The sequence below is a fragment of the Hesperophylax consimilis genome, chromosome 5, assembly GCF_061612785.1.
Source record: "Hesperophylax consimilis isolate HC1 chromosome 5, BYU_Hcon_1.0, whole genome shotgun sequence".
In the NCBI taxonomy this organism is placed as follows: domain Eukaryota; kingdom Metazoa; phylum Arthropoda; class Insecta; order Trichoptera; family Limnephilidae; genus Hesperophylax; species Hesperophylax consimilis.
The window spans coordinates 19,751,693-19,775,845 of NC_142840.1; the positions used below are offsets into that span (position 1 = coordinate 19,751,693).

The 24,153-nt window shown below is 34.9% G+C and overlaps 3 protein-coding genes across 4 annotated transcripts in view; 1 reads left to right on the forward strand and 2 right to left on the reverse strand.

Annotated features, from left to right (window-relative positions):
* Positions 1-7,849, reverse strand: part of LOC149423622 (uncharacterized) — a 46,581-nt gene extending 38,732 nt beyond the window's left edge. Inside the window, exons 1-2 of the mRNA XM_089632271.1 lie at positions 7,664-7,849; positions 7,359-7,540 (exon numbers count right to left, since the gene is read on the reverse strand). Of these exons, the coding sequence (XP_089488397.1) occupies positions 7,359-7,540; positions 7,664-7,849 (368 nt within the window). The remainder of the gene's footprint in view (positions 1-7,358; positions 7,541-7,663) is intronic.
* SP1173 (major facilitator superfamily domain-containing protein SP1173) overlaps positions 1-24,153 on the reverse strand; it is a 156,532-nt gene that overhangs the window by 101,578 nt on the left and 30,801 nt on the right. The window lies entirely within an intron of this gene.
* The window catches only part of LOC149423623 (whey acidic protein-like), a 64,613-nt gene continuing 55,467 nt past the window's right edge, over positions 15,008-24,153 (forward strand). Inside the window, exon 1 of the mRNA XM_089632272.1 lies at positions 15,008-15,062. Coding sequence (XP_089488398.1) covers positions 15,008-15,062 — 55 coding nt within the window. The remainder of the gene's footprint in view (positions 15,063-24,153) is intronic.

Sequence of the window (24,153 nt, forward strand, 5' to 3'; positions counted from 1 at the left end):
AGCAAAAAGCTGGCTGCCTGCCCGCATGGCAGCAGAGCATTCTGGTCGCTTGCGGGCTCAATAGGTCGAAATTTTTGCAAACCCAGTTTGCCACCTCTTACCAGACCTGACGGCTCACTAGCAAACACCGCCACCGAAAAGGCAAACCTTTTAGGGAAAATGTTTGCGGAAAACTCAACCCTCGACGACGGGGGTGCTGTTCCGCCGTCGGTTCCTCACTGCGGCTTCTATATGAAAAAGCTGAGGATCCGGCATCGGGATGTACTCCACGTCATACGGGGGCTCGATGTTAACAAAGCTAGTGGACCTGATGGAATACCTGCCCTGGTATTGCAGAGGTGTGCTGCGGAAATAGTTCCAGTTTTGACAAAGCTCTTCAAAATGTCCCTGAAGTGTGGCACTGTGCCCTCTGGTTGGAAAAAAGCGGTAATTCACCCTATTCCCAAGAAAGGTGACCGCTCCAACCCGGCCAACTACCGCCCCATAGCGATCACATCAGTTCTGTCCAAAGTGATGGAACGTGTGATCAACGACAAACTGCTCACATACCTCGAGAAGAACAAAATTATCAACGACCGTCAATACGGATTCCGGCGGAACCGCTCGTGCGGTGATCTTCTCGCGTATGTGACGCATGTTTGGGGGCGGTGCCTGGAACGTCACGGTGAGACCCAAACGGTCGCACTAGACATATCCAAGGCCTTTGACCGGGTCTGGCACCGAGGACTTGTCAACAAATTGCATTCTTACGGACTTCCCGCATCCCTGTGTACGTGGATTGCTGACTTTTTAAGGGATAGGTCGATTCAGGCGGTTGCTGACGGTTTCACCTCTTCCTCGCACTCCATAAATGCTGGCGTCCCACAGGGATCGGTTCTGTCTCCGACTTTGTTTTTGTTGCACATCAATGACCTTTTGACATGTGCACCGATTCATTGTTACGCGGATGACAGTACAGTTCATGATAGCTTTTTGTTTGACAAGCCCCCAAAGGGCACACAAACTCCAACGGCTCGGAGGGCTTTGAAGCAGAGAATGGACGGTTATCTCGAGAGTATTTCCTCCTGGGGTAAAAATAATCTCGTCGAATTTAATGTTTCAAAGACCCAATCCTGTCTGATTACGTCTAAAAGGGATCCAAATGATAATCTAGTCTCCTTCAACGGAAGCAATCTTCCGAACAGGCCTTCCATTGATATGCTTGGTGTAACTATAAGTGACCAGCTCAGGTACGGGGGCTCCATCGAAGCTAGAGTAAAGTTGGCCTCTCAGAAGCTGGGCGTACTGTACAGGGCCCGCAGATACTTTAATAGTACACAACTGCTCACCCTGTACAAATCGCAAGTGCGCCCTACTGTCGAATTTGGCAGCCATCTCTGGTCTGGAGCCCCAAAATACCTGAAAAAAACCCTTGACTCTGTGCAGAAACGGGCGGTCCGTTTGATAGATTCCCCAATCTTAACAAACGGACTGCAATCTTTAGAGCACAGGCGTCAGGTAGGTATGCTGTCCTTGTTCTATCGGTATTACAATGGAAGATGCTCTGAGGAACTAGCGTCATTGATCCCTTCGGCACCGGTGCGTAGTCGGGATACACGCCAAACGCGCGCCCAACATTTGTACACAGTTGACACTTGTCACATGAGAACGGGTCGCTTCTATGATTCGTTCTTAAGTTCAACAGCTCGGCTGTGGAACGAACTGCCGGCCTCTGTGTTTCCTCCCTCCTACAACATGGGACTCTTCAAGACCCATGTTCACTCCTTCCTCTCCACAAAAAGACCCTCCACACAGCATCCCCAAAGATGACATAGGCCCTGAGGGAAATTATTTTCTTCAGGGCCTCCTGTGTGGAGTAAATATAAAAAAAAAAAAAAAAAAAAAAAAAAAAAAAAAAAAAAAAATTATCGCTTGTCTCAATTCTTAACTCATCAGATCCAATATTGAAAATTAAATAAAAATAATTTTCTGTTAAAATATACAGGGTGTATCGGCACTAACCCGACAAACTTTAACCAGCTATTCCTTAGCACATTTGGAGTAAAAAATGTTATGGGCACTTTGCTGTCCGGTAGCATTTTTTTTTCAATTAAAAATAAAAAAAATTAAAATTTCCACACTACATCACTGTCATTGGCATTGCGTTTCGTGTTAAACAGCTGTTATAAGCAAGTATGTCAAAAAGCGTCTTCGCTCTTTCGCACACACTAAATAATAATAGTTAAAAATGAGACGAATGGTGCCGTGCTATTTCGTTGTGACTGAAAACGTGCGCCAATATAGGTACACACGTGCATTATTCAACGGAATTCGAATAAAATATTTGCCAGATGGGTTTTCAAACTCTGTCAAAGGATAAAACAGTGGTGACATGTGGTGAAAATATGAATAATAAATTTTTTATTAAAAAAAAACGTTACCGGACAGCAAAGTGCACATAAGATTTTTTACTCCAAATATGCTAAGGAATAGCTGGTTAAAGTTTGTCGGGTACGTGCCGATACACCCTGTATATCAAAGGTAGTTGCCTACTTTATCGCTTATCTGAATTCTTGACACAATCATTTCCTATTTTAAAAATTAAATTCTTAACAAATCCGAGACTTACAACCGAAATTAGAATGTTTGATTATTGTCAAAGTAACATCGAACCCTGTTTATCTTGGGGAGGAAACTCATAATTCATCTTTACACTAATATTATAGATGATTCGCAAAAAATGTGGGCTTAAATTTAAAACGATCTACGCAAAACGTGGTGCCCATTCTTGTGGAACGAATGATGCTCAGAAAAAAGATATTCGTATTGATATAATGCCAATAAATCGTGGCTTTCTGATAGTTGGATTTGTCACCTTAAATTTGGGGCCTGTGAAAATTAAATCCATTCATGCGAAAAGGCTTATTTTTTGCTTATATTCCTACGTCTGTGCAGATGCTTATTTTTTAAATGTCAAAATAAAATATAATAAAATAAAACCTTCACGTAACACACAAAACCAATATAAACACACATCACTCATAAACACACAAGATTATTTTCAATGTACTATTTTTTTTTAATTTTAAATATATTATTATGTATTTTTAATTTTAAATGTATAATTTTTCTCATTAAATGTATTATGTAGTTTATATTTCATATTATAAAATGAAGGCCTCAGCACGGGCAAGCCACCCAGTGATACCTACATTACTGGAAAACCTGAATTATAAAAAAATATTGTACATAATAAAAAAATAAAACAAAAATAAATAAAGAATTATATCTGCCTACCTATTTATTAATGAGAATGCTGTGTGGAGGGTCTTTTTAGGAAAGGAAGGATGGTAAGTTCTGGGAAGGAAAAAGGTATGAGAGAAGGGAAGGAATCTGGGGTCAGTGAGTCCATAAGTGACGGATGTATAAACCCATCCCTCACACTCGGTATGTTCCGAGAGAGTCCTGTTGAAGAGGTCAAAAGGTCTCACACAACCAGTTTCCCGATCCGGTCTGACAGACGCATCCGCCGCTAAGATCTGGATAAACCTCACCCCATGAACTTGGGCACCCCTGTTAGAATAATACTAACCTCAAAATGATATAAGTTAAAAACAACTGTTTCGACTAATAATTGATTATCTGCTCCCATATCCCGAGCAAATAAACTGCGGGTAAAAATATTAAATTTATTTTCGGAATAACTAATAACTAGGTACAATAAACATCTTAATTGAAATTCCCAGACTGATGCTTATTGCTTACATACACGAAATACCGGCCTCTTGAAAGCGAATCCATTTAAATTTGAAACAATGCAAGTACAGAACACGGTGAGAATATAACTGTGTCTGAAACGGGGCAGGAAGTCGTAATCCTTTCCTTTGAATGCAATGCAGCCTGATGCGAGTGGGGCCGCATTAATAATGCATTCATCAAGCAGATCGATGGCCCGGCGACAGCCGGCACTTCTTCAGATCACCTTTTATGGTGCCGGCCAGATGGCGTGATTACTTATTCATTGCAGCACAACAAATTTTCACGTTGGGAGTAAAAAAAATTCGCGATGTTTTTCTAGCCAATGACTGTTTAAATAATGTCGAATAGTTCATGTGGCAACGCGCTGCAAGATTGCATAATAATATATAAAATCAGTATGGAAATTGAAGGAGAAATGTGTAGATCCACAAAGAGTTCAAGATGTAAGCGTAATGGGGGCGCTTATATAGTTTGGGCATGTAGAGCGAATGAGCGAAGAAAGGAGTGTAAGGAGAATATATGACGCAAGTGTGAATGGTAGCACAAGTCGGGGACGCCCGAGGAAGATAAGGCACGATCAAGTGAATCAGATACTTGAGTCGGGCCAATAGAAGTATGCTGTGGACGTGTCCTTGTGCTTGTGTGCCTGAAGTAAGGCCAATTGTATCTTTCTTCGGGTGTGATAAAATATCTTAATTATATCTTGAACATGAAATCATTTTTACTGGCTTGTCGGGGGCCTAATAATTACATAAATAATTACATTCATTATGGGGGTACATATTATATGTATTAAACTATTATTACATGTATTTTTTTTTTGTAAAAACAAAGTTCAAAATATATACACACTGGACTCTTTTTGCGCTGTTTTTTAAGCACGGTTTCGAAATAACACTGTGGTATATTCCTTGCATGTACTTACTACTCAGTATGTACTATGCGCAGTGAGCGGAAAGCAGGAAGAAGTACTGATAAACTTGGAAATCATTTTATAACAAATGATCACAAACTTTGAACGAGTTCTATAATGACAACGTGATTTGACCGCTTGCATGGCTCGTTACCAAGACTTATACAGAGAACTAACAAAAAAACGGTCACAGATAACAGAAAATTTGTTTAAATCCAGTAAACGGGTTCGTCTATTTCTGATGGTGAATAATCTTTATTACGATTTTTTTGTGATTTTTTAACTCCGTTCCCCTCCACCGTATTTCTGCTTTGCAATGAAATAATTGTAATATTACAGAACGTATGCGAAAACTGCTTTTGAAAGGTGATAAAATTCGCTTTCAAATTTTACAATTGTAAATAAAAATATATTTTTCGATACATTAAAATTTTGAAATCCACATAAAAAAAAGAAAAAATCGCTCTCTTACGTTTTTTAACTAAAACTACTGATAACGAAAAAAAAATACACATTTTATTAGACAAATGTATTACAAACGTTATTGTTATCCTACTTTATTGTTATTTCAAAAACAAAAAATAATTAAAAAATCACGAAGTTTACTATATTTTTTTAAATTGCGTTTGTAGGAAACCTTTGCATTCTTAAAAGTGCACATTTTATTTCTTCTCCTGTTAATTTTTAGATTTGAATATAAAGCGTTGTGTTTTTGTTCGTGTGATCAGCATGGCAGTAAGGGAGGTATAAATATTTTTATGAGACCATGTGCCTCGTTTCCAAAAGCGAACAAATGAACCCTAAGGGTTCTAATAAAATTACGACACAACAAACAATAAAGAATTTTATTTCTTGATATTCTGATTTTTTTTTATACAAGGAAACCTATCAACCATTATTTTTAAATTATTTTTTATACAAGGAAAACTATCAACCATTATTTTTTAATTATTTTTTATACAAGGAAAACTATCAACCATTATTTTTAAATTATTTTAGTATATTTTTTATACGATATTTGTGCACGGAATTGTCCACCGTGTAAAAAGAGAGTCCAATGTATATTGACAACAATTATTGTGTAACTTTTTAATCGCTATAGATCACACTTCATGGAATTGTGTATTCAGTGTTGGGAACGGTAATCAAATTAGCTATTTTTATTTATTTACCACCCATTCCATTATTTGTGATACAACATGTTGTTAAGGTGTTAATAACAGCTGTTTTGTCGAAGCGTAGATCTGGCTCCAAAACTTTGTTTAACCCTTAACAATTCGTAAAAATTATTGTATGTGATAGTTCCTAAACAGTGAACATTGTAGTAATATCAGAATAATACAAATTGAATTGAATGCCAACTTCTATTGTTTTTATATCCAGACAAATGACATTAATTAACCGATTAACTGACGTATTCTTGGGCAGATAAAAAAATGAAGTGATTAAAACGAAATTAATTGCGTTTTGAAATAAAAGTTATTATGAATCACAAATTCAATAATTTTATCGATTATCATTATTTGCTATCATGGGTAATATTAGTTTTTTATATGTATTTACCCGTAAGCATTAACACAAACTAAGAGTAGAGGGATTGATCCCAAAGGTGGTAGCCCACATACCTCTTTGTGTTGACCTAAGGTAAGTAGGTACAACTGGTAGGTTGGTAGGGTTTGTGTCGAGTGTGGCAACTGGAAACGTTCCTGGCAACACTGGCAGCCATAGTTAACCCTTTCAATACCAGACTTTTTCCAGCTAACGAAAAAAATGTTTGTCTACATTATTGAGTTCTGTGATTTTTTTCAATATTTTTACAAAAAAAATTTTTTTTTTTTTCCATACGGTTTTCGAAATATTTCATGTTCCTGAGGAAGAACATTGGGGCTTAGGGGGTGTAAGTCAAAGAACGGGTAGTACAAGGAGCATACATAATTTTAAAGTGTTTTTAATTGTTTAAATAGAAAATAAATACACAAAAATCAATTCTATTAATCTGTAAAGGCAAGCATATTAAATTGCAATTTAATATTATGGTAAAATAATTTTAGTAAAAAAGAAAAAATCAAAATATATATTGTTTTTAAAAAACGGACCATTACCCTAAATTAACGTAAGAAAAACAAATAGAACAAAAATATTTGTGGTGAAATAAAACAAAACAATTTCTTTCTCTTTGGAGACACACACCGACATTCGTGCTTTTGCCCGTGTAAATTCCAAAATCATAGACGAGCCCACTGGCTCCCGCTCGGGAGAAGACTTTGATGCCCCACTTGTGTGGCTTGTTTTTAATATATTGTTTCAAACTACTTCTCCCTTTGAACGGTATCATGAGCTCGTCTACAGAATTGAATTCCTCAGGTTCGATCTTGGCCATATTTTCAAGGAGGGCATTTACCATCGGCCTTATTTTAAATAATTTGTCGTAACCTTCTTGTCCTCTTGGAATCAACGAGCTATTGTCATTTAAATGAAGACACAAGCGTAACGTAGTGCAACGATTTCTAGGCATGACATCAACGATGAGAGAGAGCCTCGTATCATTGGCCCAGTAAAGGTGGAATTCCGGATACTTAAGGATACCCATCATGATGTGGTGTTGACGCTGGTGCTATTTTCTTGAACTGAATACAAATTTGTCTGCTCAAAAGTATTTTTTATAATATTTTCATCTATGAAACATAAAAAATATTGTAGAACAGACATATCCAGTGGTGGTTTTGAGAAAGTAACATCACAGTAGGAGTCCACATGATCGACATCTTTCTTGATCCACCGTAGATCGGTTCTCCGTCCATGGGAAGCTGAGGCTTCACTGGGATGTCCTTGCGGCACGGTCCAGGACTCTGGCTCGTCTTCCACTGGCTGCTGCCTCTCTTCCAAAGTCTATAATTAAAAATATATATTTTATGGTTTCATTTAAAACCCAAATTTGTTCATACTTAAATCTACTTCAAACGCAATAATTGCTGTAATATAAAAATAAGAAATAATGACAAAAGTACTTACATGGACTTCCACATCCATTCCAAAAGCTTGGCTCAATGTCTCCACATTGGTTTCCTCTGCAGCATATTGGAAATATTCAACTGACCAGCCCTCTTCATCTTCATCTTCCAACTCCAACTCCACGTCGGAAATATCTCCTTCCAGAATCACTGTGATCTCCTCATGTGTCAAACCACGATGCTCCATCTATAAAAATGAATAAAATAAGTTAAAGTCTACCGGAAAATAATAAAATAAATTAATATATCTTGAAAGAATCAAATAAAAACAAGTAAAACAATATTAAAGGCCAAAGAAAGATTTCTATGAAAAACATCCACGAACGACCAAAGTGCCAGCTCAGGAACATGAATGTTATGACCGAAAACCAAATGAAAAACCAATGTTTTTTAATGGAAATCATATTAACATATCAGATTAGACATGTATATACAATATAATAATTTTTTTCCACAGAAATATGCGATATCTTACCTTTAAAATAATGTTGAAATCCGAGAAATGTCAAACCGTTAAAAGCTGCAAAACACGCGTTTTTAATTCGAAATAACAGTAATATTATGGGTTTCCAGTGCGACATTTGTTCTATTCCTTATAAGCAATATCTTCCTCAAGCGATATGCGAAATTCGGGGCTATTTGGTTCGTAAAATCAAGAGAAATTAAATATTTTCCTTCGTGTTCCTCCAGAAGAACTCTGGTAAGGAAAGGGTTAACTATGAGGTATATAATATCCATACCTTGTTGTGGAGCAGTGACCCGTTCATCGCCCTCCGCCATAAAAGAAATGCTTGGCGGTCAAAGGTAAAAGAATACTACTCTGGTATCCCGATTATATGAGACATTGTGTTTCACAAAAATGTTTTTTTTCTTTATAAATACTTGGCATTATTAGAGCATGCTATAAGTTACGTACATTATACAGCATAATGGGGTAAGATTTTGGTTTTGAGTCTAGAAATTATAATGAGCTCGATTCCCCTTGCAGCTAAAATACTAGGTATGTTATTCTAATGAATCTATTTTTATTTTATTTCATACGGACGCTGCCAGCTGCCAGTTGAGTTTGGATCAGTTAGTAAGAACGAAGATAATTTTTTTTAAATAATCTTGTATAACAACCAATATAAGACACACAGAATTAACTTTGTCAAACAGGAAAAAAATCCAATTAGATGCCGGGTGAACAAATGTGTCGGGAACCCAAAGTGAGTTCAATTCATTTTATTCAATTGGTAGCCAAGTCCTCCATCATTGCACAAGCAACATTTTCTGCTTATAATGATGATATTATGATGAGTTTTTCAAACATTGTCAGATTTTTCGTAGTTCGGGATGTAGTCTTTCTTAAAATCAAAATAAAAGTCTTGACATCTCCATGTTCAAAATGGACTTTTAAAATTTCATAATTACACCAGCTTGTGTCGCGCAGCACTTAAAAAACACTCAATGAATTTGTTTTCATCGTTAAAACATAATAAAACTTTTCTTGTCCTAAACAGCTTCGTTAACAGATGTGTTACTGCACGACGCAAGGAATATTCTACAAACATCTATTATTTGTGGCGATCATAATAACGACCCCAGCCCACTGAAGTACAGAGTGAGGGTAAACCACCCCCCGCCCCCCCAGGACTATTTATCTATCTATAGAATTATCTTCAAGAAAGTAGGGGATGAATATTTTATTCAATAGTATAAAACATGGTAATGTGGGAATATTAATGTATGTGTGAAGTTTATAAGGATGGTGTTCTTGAGTGCTTTACGATTGATTGGTTTATTATAATACAGCACCAAAATGTGGAATTTTTAGATGAACAATTTTATTTTGAATTAATTCAATAATGTTTAAATTGACTTATTTAGCAATATTTAATATTGTGTAACTACAAAATCGTACCTACTTACCCCTTACACCGTCAGTATTAGGGTTTTCAATCCCACAATACCGCATTCCGCAATCCCCCGGGATTACAGCAATATTTGATTCCGTGGATCTGCGGGATTACACTAAAACACGCTGTTTTGATTTGCACACGTTTGTGATTAGCGGCATGAATATTTGACATTGAAAGCGGAACTCATCTTGATGCTAGGAAGCATCGGAAAAAGCTTGGAAACTTTAAGACTTAGAATCTACTTTGAAGAAAGAGATGTCCCTTAGTGAGAATGGAGTTATCGGAGGGAGATGCCGTCAGATAAATTACAACTTCTTGTTGATAGTCCCACCAACTAGTGTGGAAGCGTTTTCCGCTTCTGGGCTATTGCGCGCACAAATTTAATGTCCGTTCACGTATGGGTGAGAGGACTCTCGTTAGTCTATGGTTTTCACAATATTACCCGTTGTTAAAAATCCCGTAAATCTTGCTGGATTTCTAAACTCTTTCCTGCAATCCCGCGGGGATTGAAAAGCGTGTGGGATTTGCAAACCCTAATCAGTAGGTATAGCTTTTCTATGCATTTTTTGTCGAATAACGAAGTTTCCTATAAATAGTAGCTCCAGATATTGGTCTTATGTGAAGTCATCATTTTAGTACCAAGATATTACATTAACTATTTAAGAAATATGTTTGTACAGCGCCCTTGAGGTGATTTCTCACGAAAACGGTGCTATATAAATTAGCCAAATATTATTAATATTATTATCTGTCTTTTTCGTTTTCACACAAGACGTGTGAGAAGGAAGATTTTACATAAGCATTTTTTAAACATTCGTCGATGTTGTCTTGTGTTTAATTATTATAGGTAATTGTTTTATGGAGCCGATCCCATTACGTTAAACGAGGCATTAGTATTAGGTTTTTATAATAATAACGATTAATTACTCGACTAAAAAGAAAAAAAGTCAACATTAATTGAGGTAGATATAATTATTGCCTTCCTGAAGTTCAGAGAACCTACATCGTTTTCAAAGAATCATTACGGCACACAAATGAATGATTCGTTTAAAGTTTAGCACTGAATACGTAATCTCTAGAAATCTAAATCCACTCCTAGGCCCCAGACAGGTTAAAGAAATTGAATAAGTGTTCACGAAAGAATGTTGATATTTCAAATTTCTTATCAATTTCACCAGAAGTAAAGAAAAACTGAGCTTACTTTGGGGACACGAACACGCCCACAACTATCCGGTCATCTCCTGGAATTCATTCCAAGGTCTGTTATCTTTGTGAAGATATTGTGTCAGCGCTTTATTAGCAGCAGACACATACCTGGACGGAAGACGAACTTCGTGCTGGTACTGTTGGTGGACGCGTTGTACCTGTCGTTGCAGCAGCTGGTCCAGTTTCTTCACCACCTAGAATTCTTGCTGCAGAAACTCCATGTTCTATCTTCGTGTCATATGTTGCTGTTCTTCATTTTACTTAACTTAACTTTATTTTTGTAATATTTATATTTTTTGTAATACCTGCATCAACTGTTAAGCGTCCCTGAGGTGATATCTCACAAAAGCGGCGCTATACAAATTGTCCAATAAATAAATAAATTAATTAATAGGTATTAGTTAGAAGGTAGTGGGTAGATACCTAATTTTCCATGATTGATTTATCCATAATTGCGAATTCTTTTCAATGGAAGGTGCAATATTACGTAAACAAATAACTATGTGAAATTGTTCGGCGTAAGAAAGGCGGTAACTTCATTGCGATTTACATAATATGACGCACGTCGTAGGTTGAGTTGACGCGAGCTGCCCCCGGAGTTGCGAGATATTTTTATGTTACCGGAACACGCTATAGGGAAATTAAGACGATGGGGAGTATTGATTTTGCCCAAAATTCACAATAGAAGAACGTTACGAGCCCCACATAATGCAAATAATAATGTTTCTCATGTAAGTATACATACGAAACCAGGTAAATGATCTCGTTTCAACAGGAATATAAAAGGACTATAGTATTTTTATTGCCCTGGTCAGGCATCAACATTCCTGCTACAACAGTTCCGCTCCTACTCCATGGTGGAAATTTTAAAAAAGAATAGAGAAAAATTATCAAATAAAAAAATCAAAACATAGCCCAGTAATGTTAACATAACAAACCATCATAATAAATGGGTTTTTTTAAATTTACAGTTTGAAAATGGTATTGAAAGCCGAAACAGCTGTAACAATAACAAAAGCCAAAAAATACTTGCAGAACTTAATGATTATACTATTAAATTTGATAATAATTTTAAATTCAAGTACCTACTTAATATTTAAATTGAAATACGCATAAAATGTTTGATTCATGTTTATACATATACAGGCTGTATCGGCACGTACCCGACAAACTTTAACCAGCTATTCCTTAGCACATTTGGAGTAAAAAATGTTATGGGCACAACAAATTTACTATTCATATTTTCGCCACATGTCACCACTGTTTTATCCTTTGTCAAAGTTTGAAAACCCACGTCCTGGCAATATTTTATTCGAGTTTCGTTGAATAATATACGTACGTACCTACATTAGCGCGCTTTTACGATCACAACGAAATGGCATGGCACCATTCGTCTCATTTTTAGCTATTATTATTTAGTGTGTATGAAAGAGCGAACACGCTTTTTGACACACTTGCTAATAACAGCTGTTGAACACGAGAAACAATGCCAATGACAGTGACGGAGTGTGGATTGTTTTTATCATTTTTTGTTTTTAATTGAAAAAAAATGTTACCGGACAGCAAAGTGCCCATAACATTTTTTACTCCAAATGTGCTAAGGAAAAGCTGGTTAAAGTTTGTCGGGTACGTGCCGATACACCCTGTATACAAGATGTTAAGTGATTAGTGATTTGAAAAAATTAAATTTTTTATCATTTATTTTATTTTTATTTTTGACCGTTGCTTGAGGTTGTTTGGAGTAAGAAATGTAGGTAACATTTCGATCACCGATGACATTTTTGATTTATTAAAACAATTGAAAACTTTTATTCAATTTTTAAAATTTTTAACCGTTACCAGTTTCAGCCTACCACAGCCATCTTCAGTTTTTTTACAATTTTGTGGTACAATGTGATGTGGTGAAAATATGAATAGTAAATTTTTTATTGAAAAAAAATGTTACCGGACAGCAAAGTGCCCATAACATTTTTTACTCCAAATGTGCTTAGGAAAAGCTGGTTAAAGTTTGTCGGGTACATGCCGATACACCCTGTATACAAGATGTTAAGTGATTGGTGATTTGAAAAAAATAATTTTATCATTTATTTTATTTTTATTTTTGACCGTTGCTTGAGGTTGTTTGGAGTAAGAAATGTAGGTGACATTTTGATCCCCGATGTCATTTTTGATTTATTAAAACAATTGAAAACTTTTATTCACTTTTTAAAATATTTAACCGTTACCGGTTTCAGCCTACCACAGCCATCTTCAGTTTTTTACAATTTTTCAGAAGCTAAATCAGTAGATATTGTACAGTTAGTTAGGGTCGGGTTTTTATTTACATTTTTTACTCCAAATATGTCCAGGAATCACTGGTTGAAGTTATGTACATACAGATACGTCTCTTAACACCCTGTATGTACACAATATATATATATACTATAGAAATTGCGTATGTACACGTGGGCAGACGCTAAAATATATATTTACAAAGGATGTTAATCATTATACTCCTTTGTGATAAGAAGCAAAATGACGTTTGGATACGGGGAACTCAGTGACGCACAACTGACCAGACCAGTCTGCGTGACTCAGAAATAATGCATCATTATCAGTGGTCAGACTGCATTCCCTCAAACCCAATGACTCCTCGAGGATCATCCTATAAAGGACTCATATTGTTATCTATGGCGAGTAAACAAGGACGACTCGCTATAGATAGTAAATCCACGCGGTTAACCATAAACAATTCATTAATGTCAAATTAAACCGTAATCATAACATCATTTGAATAATGTCAGCATGAATAATTAATTAGACTGTATACATTTCTTTGGTACGATAGTCTATTTCCAGTAATTAAAAATAATCGTCTACCATCTTTCAGTTGATTATATTAATTAACACATTTTTATTTTATTGAAAAAGTAGATAATACTAATAAATTTAAACGAAACATGAAACAGAACAAGAATAGAAAAATAAAACTTAACTAGGAATTGAACCCTTATAATCTTTTTATCTTCTTCTTCTATTATTTGCACGATAATTCAACACTGCAAATGCAGGGCTCCAGTCTCTAGGGGTTAATTGAATTAATATTAAAAATATTATAAGATTTCATAAAGTAAAGAAAAACATTGCTTTAAAATGATTCAACTCTTGGTACGCCGACGATAAATTTTCGCTGTCCGCCAGTTGATTGATTCTATTTACGTTAATTTGTTTTTACTGTAAATTGGAACATGTTACCATATAATGAATGGGTTTATACGTTTATATAAATATAATATAATCTACCATAAGCAGTTTCCCCAGAATACTTAAGCGAAGTAATTTTTTTGATTGTGTATTTTGGGTACGTCGCGCGTCGGCACACTAGAGCAGTGGTTCTTAACCTGGGGTCGATCGAACCCCAAGGGTTCGGTGATTTAGTCTCGAGGGTTCGGCGGAGGTCAAGATACACCCTCGACTCATTTGATTCGTAATGACACGACCCGCTTGTCCGTCATTGCCTGCAGGTGATCACGCAACATCGCTTGGCCTATCTGTGCTGCAGGGAATTTGGTGTGCCCAGTAGTCAAATTGTAACTGTTGTGATGGTACGTTGTGTGATACTTTCTTTATACTTGAATCCCTTCATACAAAAGTGGTCAAACGAATATGTACAATATGGATTCACATGTATAACAAATATAATTTTTGTGTGAAAATCATGTTTATTTTTATTTTATTTATTTATTTAACGCCCAGAGGGCTTTTACATGGTTGGTAGTATAATTTTAATTTGACAGATATTTTGAAACATAAAAAATAAGAATAAAATTACATTTGATAAAATCTATGCAACAAGTCATACAAACACAAGAAACAAAAACAGAAAATTACAGCTTTTTGTAGGTTTACATCTAATATCTTTGGTTTACATGATGTGTTTAGGAGTATTGTTGAAATAAATGTTTTAAATGATCCACAAAACTTGCCAAGTTGGTATTGAATATGTCAATATCACCCAAGTAATGATTTCCCATGGTGTGAAGTCGTTGTATCGGAGAGTGGGCAATGTAGTTACGCTTATGTGTGCTGCTGTAGAATATTGTATTTTGTCGTGTTGTTACTGTGGGTGTATGTATGTTTATAAGTTGCAGGAGTTCACAAAATGTTTTAATGGTTTGTTCATTTTGTCCACCTATGTTTTGAATTTGAAAAAATCATATTTTATTTTTCCAATTAAGAAAGGTTCGGTGAATCCGCACATGAAACTGGTGGGGGGCAGTACCTCCAACAAGGTTAAGAACCACTGCACTAGAGGTTAGCAGAATATACAGTTTTTCAACTCCTGCGAAAACATGATTTTGTAGATACGAGGTTGAGTCAGAACAGCAATGATATTATGACACCATGATACAACTTCATGTATTTATAGAAATGTATAAATGCATAAGGTTGGATTGAACACCTATGTTATTAGATATTCACGAACCATTGGCTAATTTGCATAAGATGATGTCATTTGGTACATATGCCTGTGTTCGTCTGAGGTAATTGAGTATATTTATAAATGATACAGACACACATGATGTGTGCCAATATTTGTTCGTGTCAACTGTCAGAAATATCTCAGGGAATAATCATTATTCTGATCACGCCGAAGCGAAGGTCAAAGATCACAGGTCAAGAACGTTCATAAATTTGCCAACTAAAAATGCATTTGATTTTGTCCAACAAGTAGGTTATCTTATAACTTGTTTCGAAAGTCTTTGAAAAGAACTGTTTTCAAAAAACAGATAAAAAAATTACTCCTTTATTTTATTACGTAATAGTATTTAAATATGTACTTCTATAAGTAATTAGTCATTTAAGTAATTTATTAAGCCTCGGATTTTACGAGTAAAAATATAAAGACTATTAGATATACTTACACACAACGTATTGTTCTATTGTACAGACCTACCCAAAAACCTTGTATTTAAAAGGCTATAGACCCATGAGGTAATGTTTCATATTTTGACGAGTATTCAATAAACGAACAATAAATTACGATTGTTTATTTTATTGATCAAAAAATTGAGAACAATACGAAAACATTATTGTAAAATAAATAAATTTATCATTAAAATACACTAAAACTTTGAAAGAGTCTGGTCGACTACTCCTGTCTTTCATATCATATAATAAATTTGCTTCGATAGCCAAGGAGTTGCTGTAAATTTTTAAATCATTTGGAAGAGCAAGAAAGAATAATTTCATTCTCCACTCTTCATTAAGCGTGGAGATTGGAGACAGCAATTTGTAACAGGAAGATCTGACGCCGAGGTTATGGGTATTTTTATAATATATGTACGTAGTGTATTCTGTATTGTTTGTTGCACATTAGTACATTTTATAATATTTTATTCAGTGGTTCTTAACATATTTGAAGCCACTATTTGAAGCCACTATTTGATTTCAGAAAAAATGCAGAACAATTCAATACATATTATAATCGTAACAGTAAAAACACAAAAACTTTAATAATTCATTTACAAAAACTGGTGCACGTGAATTATTTTAAAGAATACGCATTTGGCGTCGATAGTTTCAAGAAACTTTTTTAATTAGTTTAGAACACCCGCCCGCAGTTTCCTTTTACCCCGCGGTGTCTAGCGATATTAGTCGATTTCGTTTAAATTTAGACTATTTATGTTTTTTTGTTTCATTCTTCAGCTTCCTTACAAAATTATTATAAAATTGAATTATTTTTATCCATCCAATCACCACTTCACAACTAAGGGTCTCTTTAAATGATTTGCCTGTGCCTAGTGTCCTTATACTTCTACAATACTATGTGACAATGCTACGGACCCTCATTTCTTCGTATTTGTTTTTAGATTTTATGCTAAAAACTCAACTCATGCAAATGTTATAATATATTAAAATTAATATTTCACTGCCCCGTGGAAAGCTGAGTATTTTGTTTGGACGACAATCAAAAATTTCTCAAAGTTTGGCCAACAGTTTTCCAAGAGGGTGAGTTACATAAAGACAAGCACTCCAAGTTGAAATACGAAAATATTAATGGGAAATATTTAAATTGAATTAACTTTAAGGCACAACATACTCGTATAAATTGGAAAATATTAAATTCAAGTTTTATCATATCTTGGATACCAGTGGCGGTCCGCGACTTTTCAGTGAGCTAGAGCTTCAGTTTCATCTTTTTCCCCTTTTCTTCTCTTTTTTTATGGGAGGCACAGCCTCTCCTGTCTCATTATGAACCGCCACTGACCCTTTAATAATGTCGCTGAACAATTATTGTAACAGGTTCACGGAACACTAAACACTAGTGTTTTGAGGATCACCGGTTGAGAACCATTGATCTAATCTAATGTAATGAATCGAATATCCCAGCAGTGACCTTTATTATGCAAGCACCGAGACACAATGGTCGCATAATACAATACAACTTGTATTATACAATATTATAAATTATTGAATTTAGCCGATCGTAAATGTAATATGGAAATTGCATAAACATTTTATGCAGGCTAGGCCACCAGCTGTACAAGCTATGCATAATGTAAATTTAACATTTCCGTGGATATGAACAATAATATTATTTCTAAAGTGCCCGCATGGAGTGTGTGAAATTATTACACTGTATTGTGTAGGTTGTCACATGATGTCATCATTACTAAAAACGTATGTAATAAAATGAAGTAAAATAATCAACTAATTGCATTTATTAAATTTATTGTCAACAACGGAAAACCGAATGATATTCTGTCATTTCATGCAATACCTACATATAAGCAAAATAAGGAAAAACCACTTCTGTCTGGTGGATATTTTTAAAATAAGAATATAAACGTGATACAATTAACAATAAATATTATACATGTATATTTTTTCTATATTAGATAGTATTATTTTTTTGTTTACATTATTTTGCAACGTATAATTTTGTGTGATATTATATTCTTTCCTAATGTAAACTGGTGCTTGTTTTTTTTGAAGGAGTGCTCGTTAATATAAGAAAAACAGTACAAACAGTAATAACAAAATATAGAAAGATAATTTAAAAATTTTAACAATACAGAGTAAGTAAGTTAGTAAGTTAGTAAGTTAGTAATTTTGAGTATACAGAGAAATGATTAATAGCTAATAGCTAACAAGAAGCTATACTCTGTTCACTTATAAATGCATTATAGTTTAAAATGTCTTTCCAGAGTGGTAGGTACTCTCAGTATCGCCCTAGTGAAAAAAAAGTGTCTACATAAGGGATCAGGATATTCAGACACTTTCCAGGCTTCATCTTTCCTATCTCCTTCTCCTCCCCATTCTCTTCAGCATCAAAACACATACGCATTGGTCATGCCTCTATCCAACTCACTCGTATTAGTTGGTATTCGCGTAAGAAGTAATCTTATAAATACAAAATTCACTTCTGAAAAATGACGTAAATATATGAATGGTGGAAGAAGTTGGCGACGCCCGATGAAAACATAGCACGTTCAACGAAACTTGAGTCGGGCCATGTCAAGGGTCAGAATCATAAATATGAGACGATGTATGAATGTGAATAAGGCAAGGAGTGTGCTCCAAGACCGGGTTGTGTCCTCTCTGTCTACCCCTGCGGGGACACGGCGTGATAGTTAGTTATTTAGTTAGAATGGTTTTAACTACTACCTATTACAAACCTTACTAATAAAGATGTTTTAAAAATTTTAACTACTGCTAAACAACCATCATTCACGTACATTAAAAAATGTTTATTAGCAAAGCCCATGAGTAAAGCATATGTTCCCAAATTATTGTAAGTCACATGTCATTTAGTTTAATTTGTGATTAGCTCTCTGTAAACAGAGTAGAGGTGCAATTTGCATTAATATAGATTCCAGTGTAATCAAGTTTAATTTTCCATCTATTTTCTTGTTAGTTAATTTCAGGTGTTATAACGGTTACGAAACATGATGTCATAGTTTTTACAGCCTCCAAAAATAGTTGGATTTGAATCCTGTAGTCTAAAAAAGTGAATTATTATGAATATTAATGTAACGGATTACACGTGTGACCGTCATGTGACGCCACTAATGAGAGTGAGATCACCATTTTTGTAAGCACATTGTTACAAAAAAAAACATTGGTCAGAAAAGGTTAAAAAAAATATTGGTTTATTATGCATTGCCATTGAGCCGGAGGTCTTCCTTAAAATTTTCCTAGTTATCAATATAAGATAAATTGCCGTCAAGAAGTAACCATTTGAACGAACAGTATTGTTATGTACCTAACCTAACCTAATAGACGTTAACCATACTCCTAGATTAGTTTGCTTCTTAAACGTTGATTGAATGGTCTGACCAGATCTTAAAAGCCAGGCAACTTTTAAGATCGGTACCCCCATTGGGGATGCATAGTCCCACTGGCTCCAGACGGTTGGAAGCAGTTGGGAGACTTGTGCGATAATCACTTAAGAAATAAAAAAGCAAGGTATATATTTCTTTGCAATTTAGTTCGTCTTTAATAGTAAATCATCATTTCTATAACACATTTTTTCGTAGATATCAAAAATAAAATTGACACTTCAATCCTAAGTAATGTATAATTTATTTTTATTTTTATATGTAGATCCAAGATCCAAAGTAATTTAGTTTCCTTTCTGTGATGTATGGTAAAAAGTTAGGTATTCAAGCGATAGATGGCACTAGTCAGAAAGCTTACTCCAGAGTCCGACAGATGTCACTAGAGTGTAGCAATTGCCTGTGGGGTATCATTGTCGGACTTCAAGCTTCTAGAAACAGAGAATTACCAACCCTCGGGTAATGAACAGTGTAGCTAAATCCAGACTTAGTTATTGTAACGTAAATAAAACGCAATTATAGTAAAGAACCTTTTACTTTTTCAAAGAGTTCCCAACACAGAAATCTGCAAGTAAGCAGAGATATAACACTGTCAAAGAAAGCGTTTGACAATAAAAGGATAATTTATGAATATTAAATCCACACACAACCAAAAAATCCTCATCACAAAATCCCCAACGATGACAACGGCGTCGAGGAATGGATGTCTGTCAACTTATATTAGGTAACTATAACTGACAACAATTTGATTAAAATAATCAAGCCTTGTATAATATTCTTTCACATTCTATGCACCCAGCCATAGTTAGTTTTCAACTAGTTCCGTGGGGCGAACCCGACTACTTCTACCTTCTACCTCTAATTGATCGGCTTGGGAAGGAACATCAAGATAACAACATGACACCAGATTAGAAGTAATATCCGAGCTATCCCACACATTATTATTGTTGTCTTATTATTTTGGGGTGTCAAACACCAATTGACCTAAGGGAAGAACCGCCACTGCATGGAACCATTTATATATATTATATTATAAATAATAACAAATATTAATTACGCCATCAGTCTTGTATTGTATTTTTTCGGATATCCGCAATCGTAAATCAGAATACGGCTGCTGCTAGAAGTAGAAATGATATTTGGGAGGTTTATGTTTGCCTCACAGATATCATTTATACTTCTATGTTGTGTCTATTATATGACCATGTTTCATTCTCACAATGCACCAAACAAAAGTAATGAATTTGTTTTAGTCACGCAGATTATTTTGAAGAGAAAACAAGTTAGAGTAGTGGTACTAATAGTCGGAGAAAATTTTGAGTGTGTTTGGAGGTCAGAAGAAGTAGGAAAGTAAGAAATAGTGCAGGTGTAATTAGAGGAATAATAAACAGGAGAGGAAGATAACACGTGGGGTGTGGATCTGTTATTATTGTAAAAAGAACTTGTATTGTACATTATATACAGGTATACGAAGCATACATACTAATTAATATAAACGACTTACAAAGCAAATGTTATTTTAATAACCTTATATTGGAGGTGGGTTCTCCAAAATGCCAGCAGTAGAGCTTTTTCCTCTGCCAAAATAAATACAATAATATAATTTACGACATACTTTTGAACATGAGGGTACTCGAGATGTCTGAATAAGATACAGTTTATTATCAGTGTTTTGAAGATTCCATAACATCAGATCATCATAAATAATAATGTGCCATAAACTGTAAAGCTTTATATGTTTTAATAATGTCGATCATTACGAAAGAAGCAACACAACTCGTAACACTCCGGCTATCGCCTAAAACTATAAACCGAACAGGTTTCCAAGGTACGGTCGTTTGGCCAAGTCCGAAAAAACACAGCCGAAATTATATTAGAATCCAAACATGACATTATACAAACGTTTACAATATTGCAAAAACTTGTTTTGTATCAAAAAAATGTTGATCTAGCTCGCAGCATCGGCCTCCCTCCTTCATTCGAAAATAGATGACCTGATTTATCTCAAACAACTGACTGCATAAAGTAACAGACAAGCGGTAAAGCAAAAAAAACACACGTCAAAGAATATAATCGCAAGTCCGAATTCTGACACTAGCCAAGCCCAGTAATTACGTATTCATAATTTATTCATCTCTGAATAGATTGGTTCGGTTTACGGTTAGCATTTGGCCACTAAGGAAATCATCGCTAATTTTGGAAGTCTCGTTCCAAAAAAATGCAGCGGAAGCGATCCAAATGTATTTTTTGCACACAGGAAGCCGCAATTTAAAATTTATTCATTGATTTTTATTTTAATCAACGTCACGTTGGGTCGATTAATGTTAGCCATGAAGTAGACCCCAAATTATATTGAGTTACGATCAAATTTAAAGTTCCTTACTTTACTTAATTATTGTTCAAAATGGGTGATAAATGGATTGAAGAATTGTTCATAATTTTAGTCCATGAAATTAATAATATCGTGAGAATTCGGAATCTAGTATCGGATATGTCTATGAAATGCTGTGTTTTAATTACTTAATTAATTTTGATTGATTGAAAGGAAAATTGACACCGTTGGTCCGGTAAATAATAAGAAACGACGGAAAGGGCAAATGTGTTACAATATTTCAAGCAAAGCGGGGTGAGGATTATCTTCTTAATTTATCTTATTTATATTACGAAAACAAACATACCCTTACCTCCAACCGAACCTTTGGGACTGAAATAGGTCTAACATAGATATAATGTTGGATCTTAATTATCAATGTGGAGGCAAATAGAAGATTAAGCCTGAGGATAAGTTAAAAACCTTATTAGTTCATAGGCTCGCCGGCTACTACTAGCAATGTTTTTTTCGATCACATAAAGGTATAACGAAATCAATGATTCAATCGAAGATATTACAGGTATTTCCATGGAGTGGCTCAAAGGAACTAGCAGCATTGACCCCCTATGCACGGGTGCACTTATGCGAAATTCGGCGAACAAGAGTGGTCACCTTTCACAGTTGTTGTTGATTGTTGTGGGTGGTTTCTTCGCCTCGTTTTTGTGTGATACGGCTCGCATGTACGAGCTACCTCTGTTTTTATTCCTTCATGTGGACTCTTTAAGACCCTCATTAGTAAATCCCCTCCTACAGCCTACTACCTAATTAAGGCGCCTCACAATGATTCCCAACCAGGTGGCAATAAAGTTCCGCTGTCTTTTCACTGTGCCTGACAGGGACACTCTTTTGACCTGTAAGATTTAAAAATAAAATTACCTATTAATTGCCGTAAATCGAAAATAATGCATCTCTTTATGGATTGATGGATATTTTCAAGCGATTTTCATGTATTTAACATCTTAGTTCACAGAATTTTATATTTTTTGTGTTACATTTTACTTAAATTTGTTTGTCAGTTTGGCTTATGTCATCAGCCGTTAACATTCTAACATAATGATAATAATGTAAGCCTTTGTAACACAATTTTTTGAAATGACATAATTGTTACTTTTTACAGATGATGCCATGAATGGCCCGCTCAATCAAATGTAAAGTAACATTATTTCTACCTTGTGGGATATTCGAGCTGGCCTATTATCAATGTCAAAATATTCCGAATAATATAAATGGCCCATGTCTGATTTGAAGAGGGCTGGAGAAGCTATATAAATGAATAATGTGACGCTCGATTGATTTAATAGCACGTGGGAGAGGCTCATTGACTCATTCAATCATACGGAATCAGTTGTGAGTAAGAAGCTATTTACTAGTACCTACAGTACTTTGATTTCTAACAACTACTGTCACCGAGCAATAAATGTTAATACCTAATAACCAAACGGAGATACCCGTTCATATTTCTGTGCTCCTAGTATTTTGTTCTTGTCGGCAGGTTCACGTTTTGACTTTTATTTTTTTAGGCCACTGCGGAAATTAATACTAATTACCCTGTTATATATATGTGTGTGCTCCTGGCATTTTGTTCCCGCCGACAGGTGTTTTATTTATAAAACACAAGGTATTTATTAAAATTCCGATTTCGAAAAAGAAAATGGAAATGATTTTCTGTTAAAATATTATATTATAAGGCAGCCTTTATTGATTTATCGCTTTATTAGAAAGCACATCCTAGTTCTAGAGTTCATTGAACCGGAATTACAGACAGATAGATGGAGTTACGAATGAAATTAGTGTTTTTAATTTTGTTTATCTCTATTATTCTGATGTGAATGCAATCTAACAGGAATTTATCTACATTTGCTCCTTCAGTAGGCGTCATTTAATTTTCACTAAGAAAAGATGAATATCCAAAACATACGTGAAAGGAAGACGAACATTCCAGCGTTCTAGTACCGAGCTCAGTCACTTGTATGTATCTTCCGAAAATTGCATCGTGCTAAAAGAACTCCTCTCATGAATAATTGTGATATTTATTTATTATAATTTAATGATATGACAATGCTATTATATTCTATAGATGGATTATTAAAAAAACTAGTTAGGTACAACAGCTTTAACCGTTAAGGAAACCTAATTTGAAACTGTTTAAAGTTTGAACGGTTTACAATTCACCTCTATCACATTACCACATTACGGCAATAATGTGATATATATTTTATTTTTAGCTCGCTATATATAGTCGCCATTACGCATGGAGGTTTATGAACCGTGGCGCATAAATATAAAAGTATTTCAAATGTCTCAATTTTCAATTGTCTAAAAAGAGATAAAGAATTAGCAATAACAGGAAAACAAATGTCATATTAAAAACGATAAAAAATTAATGTCGATGAAATTTATTAAATGATTTTTTTTTGTACAACAGAACATTCATTCCACTTACAGTACAATTTTACATATCAGCATTTGGGTAAGTTACTCTTCAATAATTGTTTTAGGTCATTTAGAGAATAGTCACTTACATCCAAATTCTTTGCTAGTTCGTTCAACAGCACCACTCCCCTCGTCATGCTATGCTTTGCCAGGACGTCGGTTTTGCCTTTTGCTACTCTGAATAAGTCATGGTATCGACTTCGGCTGTAGTGATAATACATTTGAAAAAACATTAATATTGGAGGGTATATTTCATACT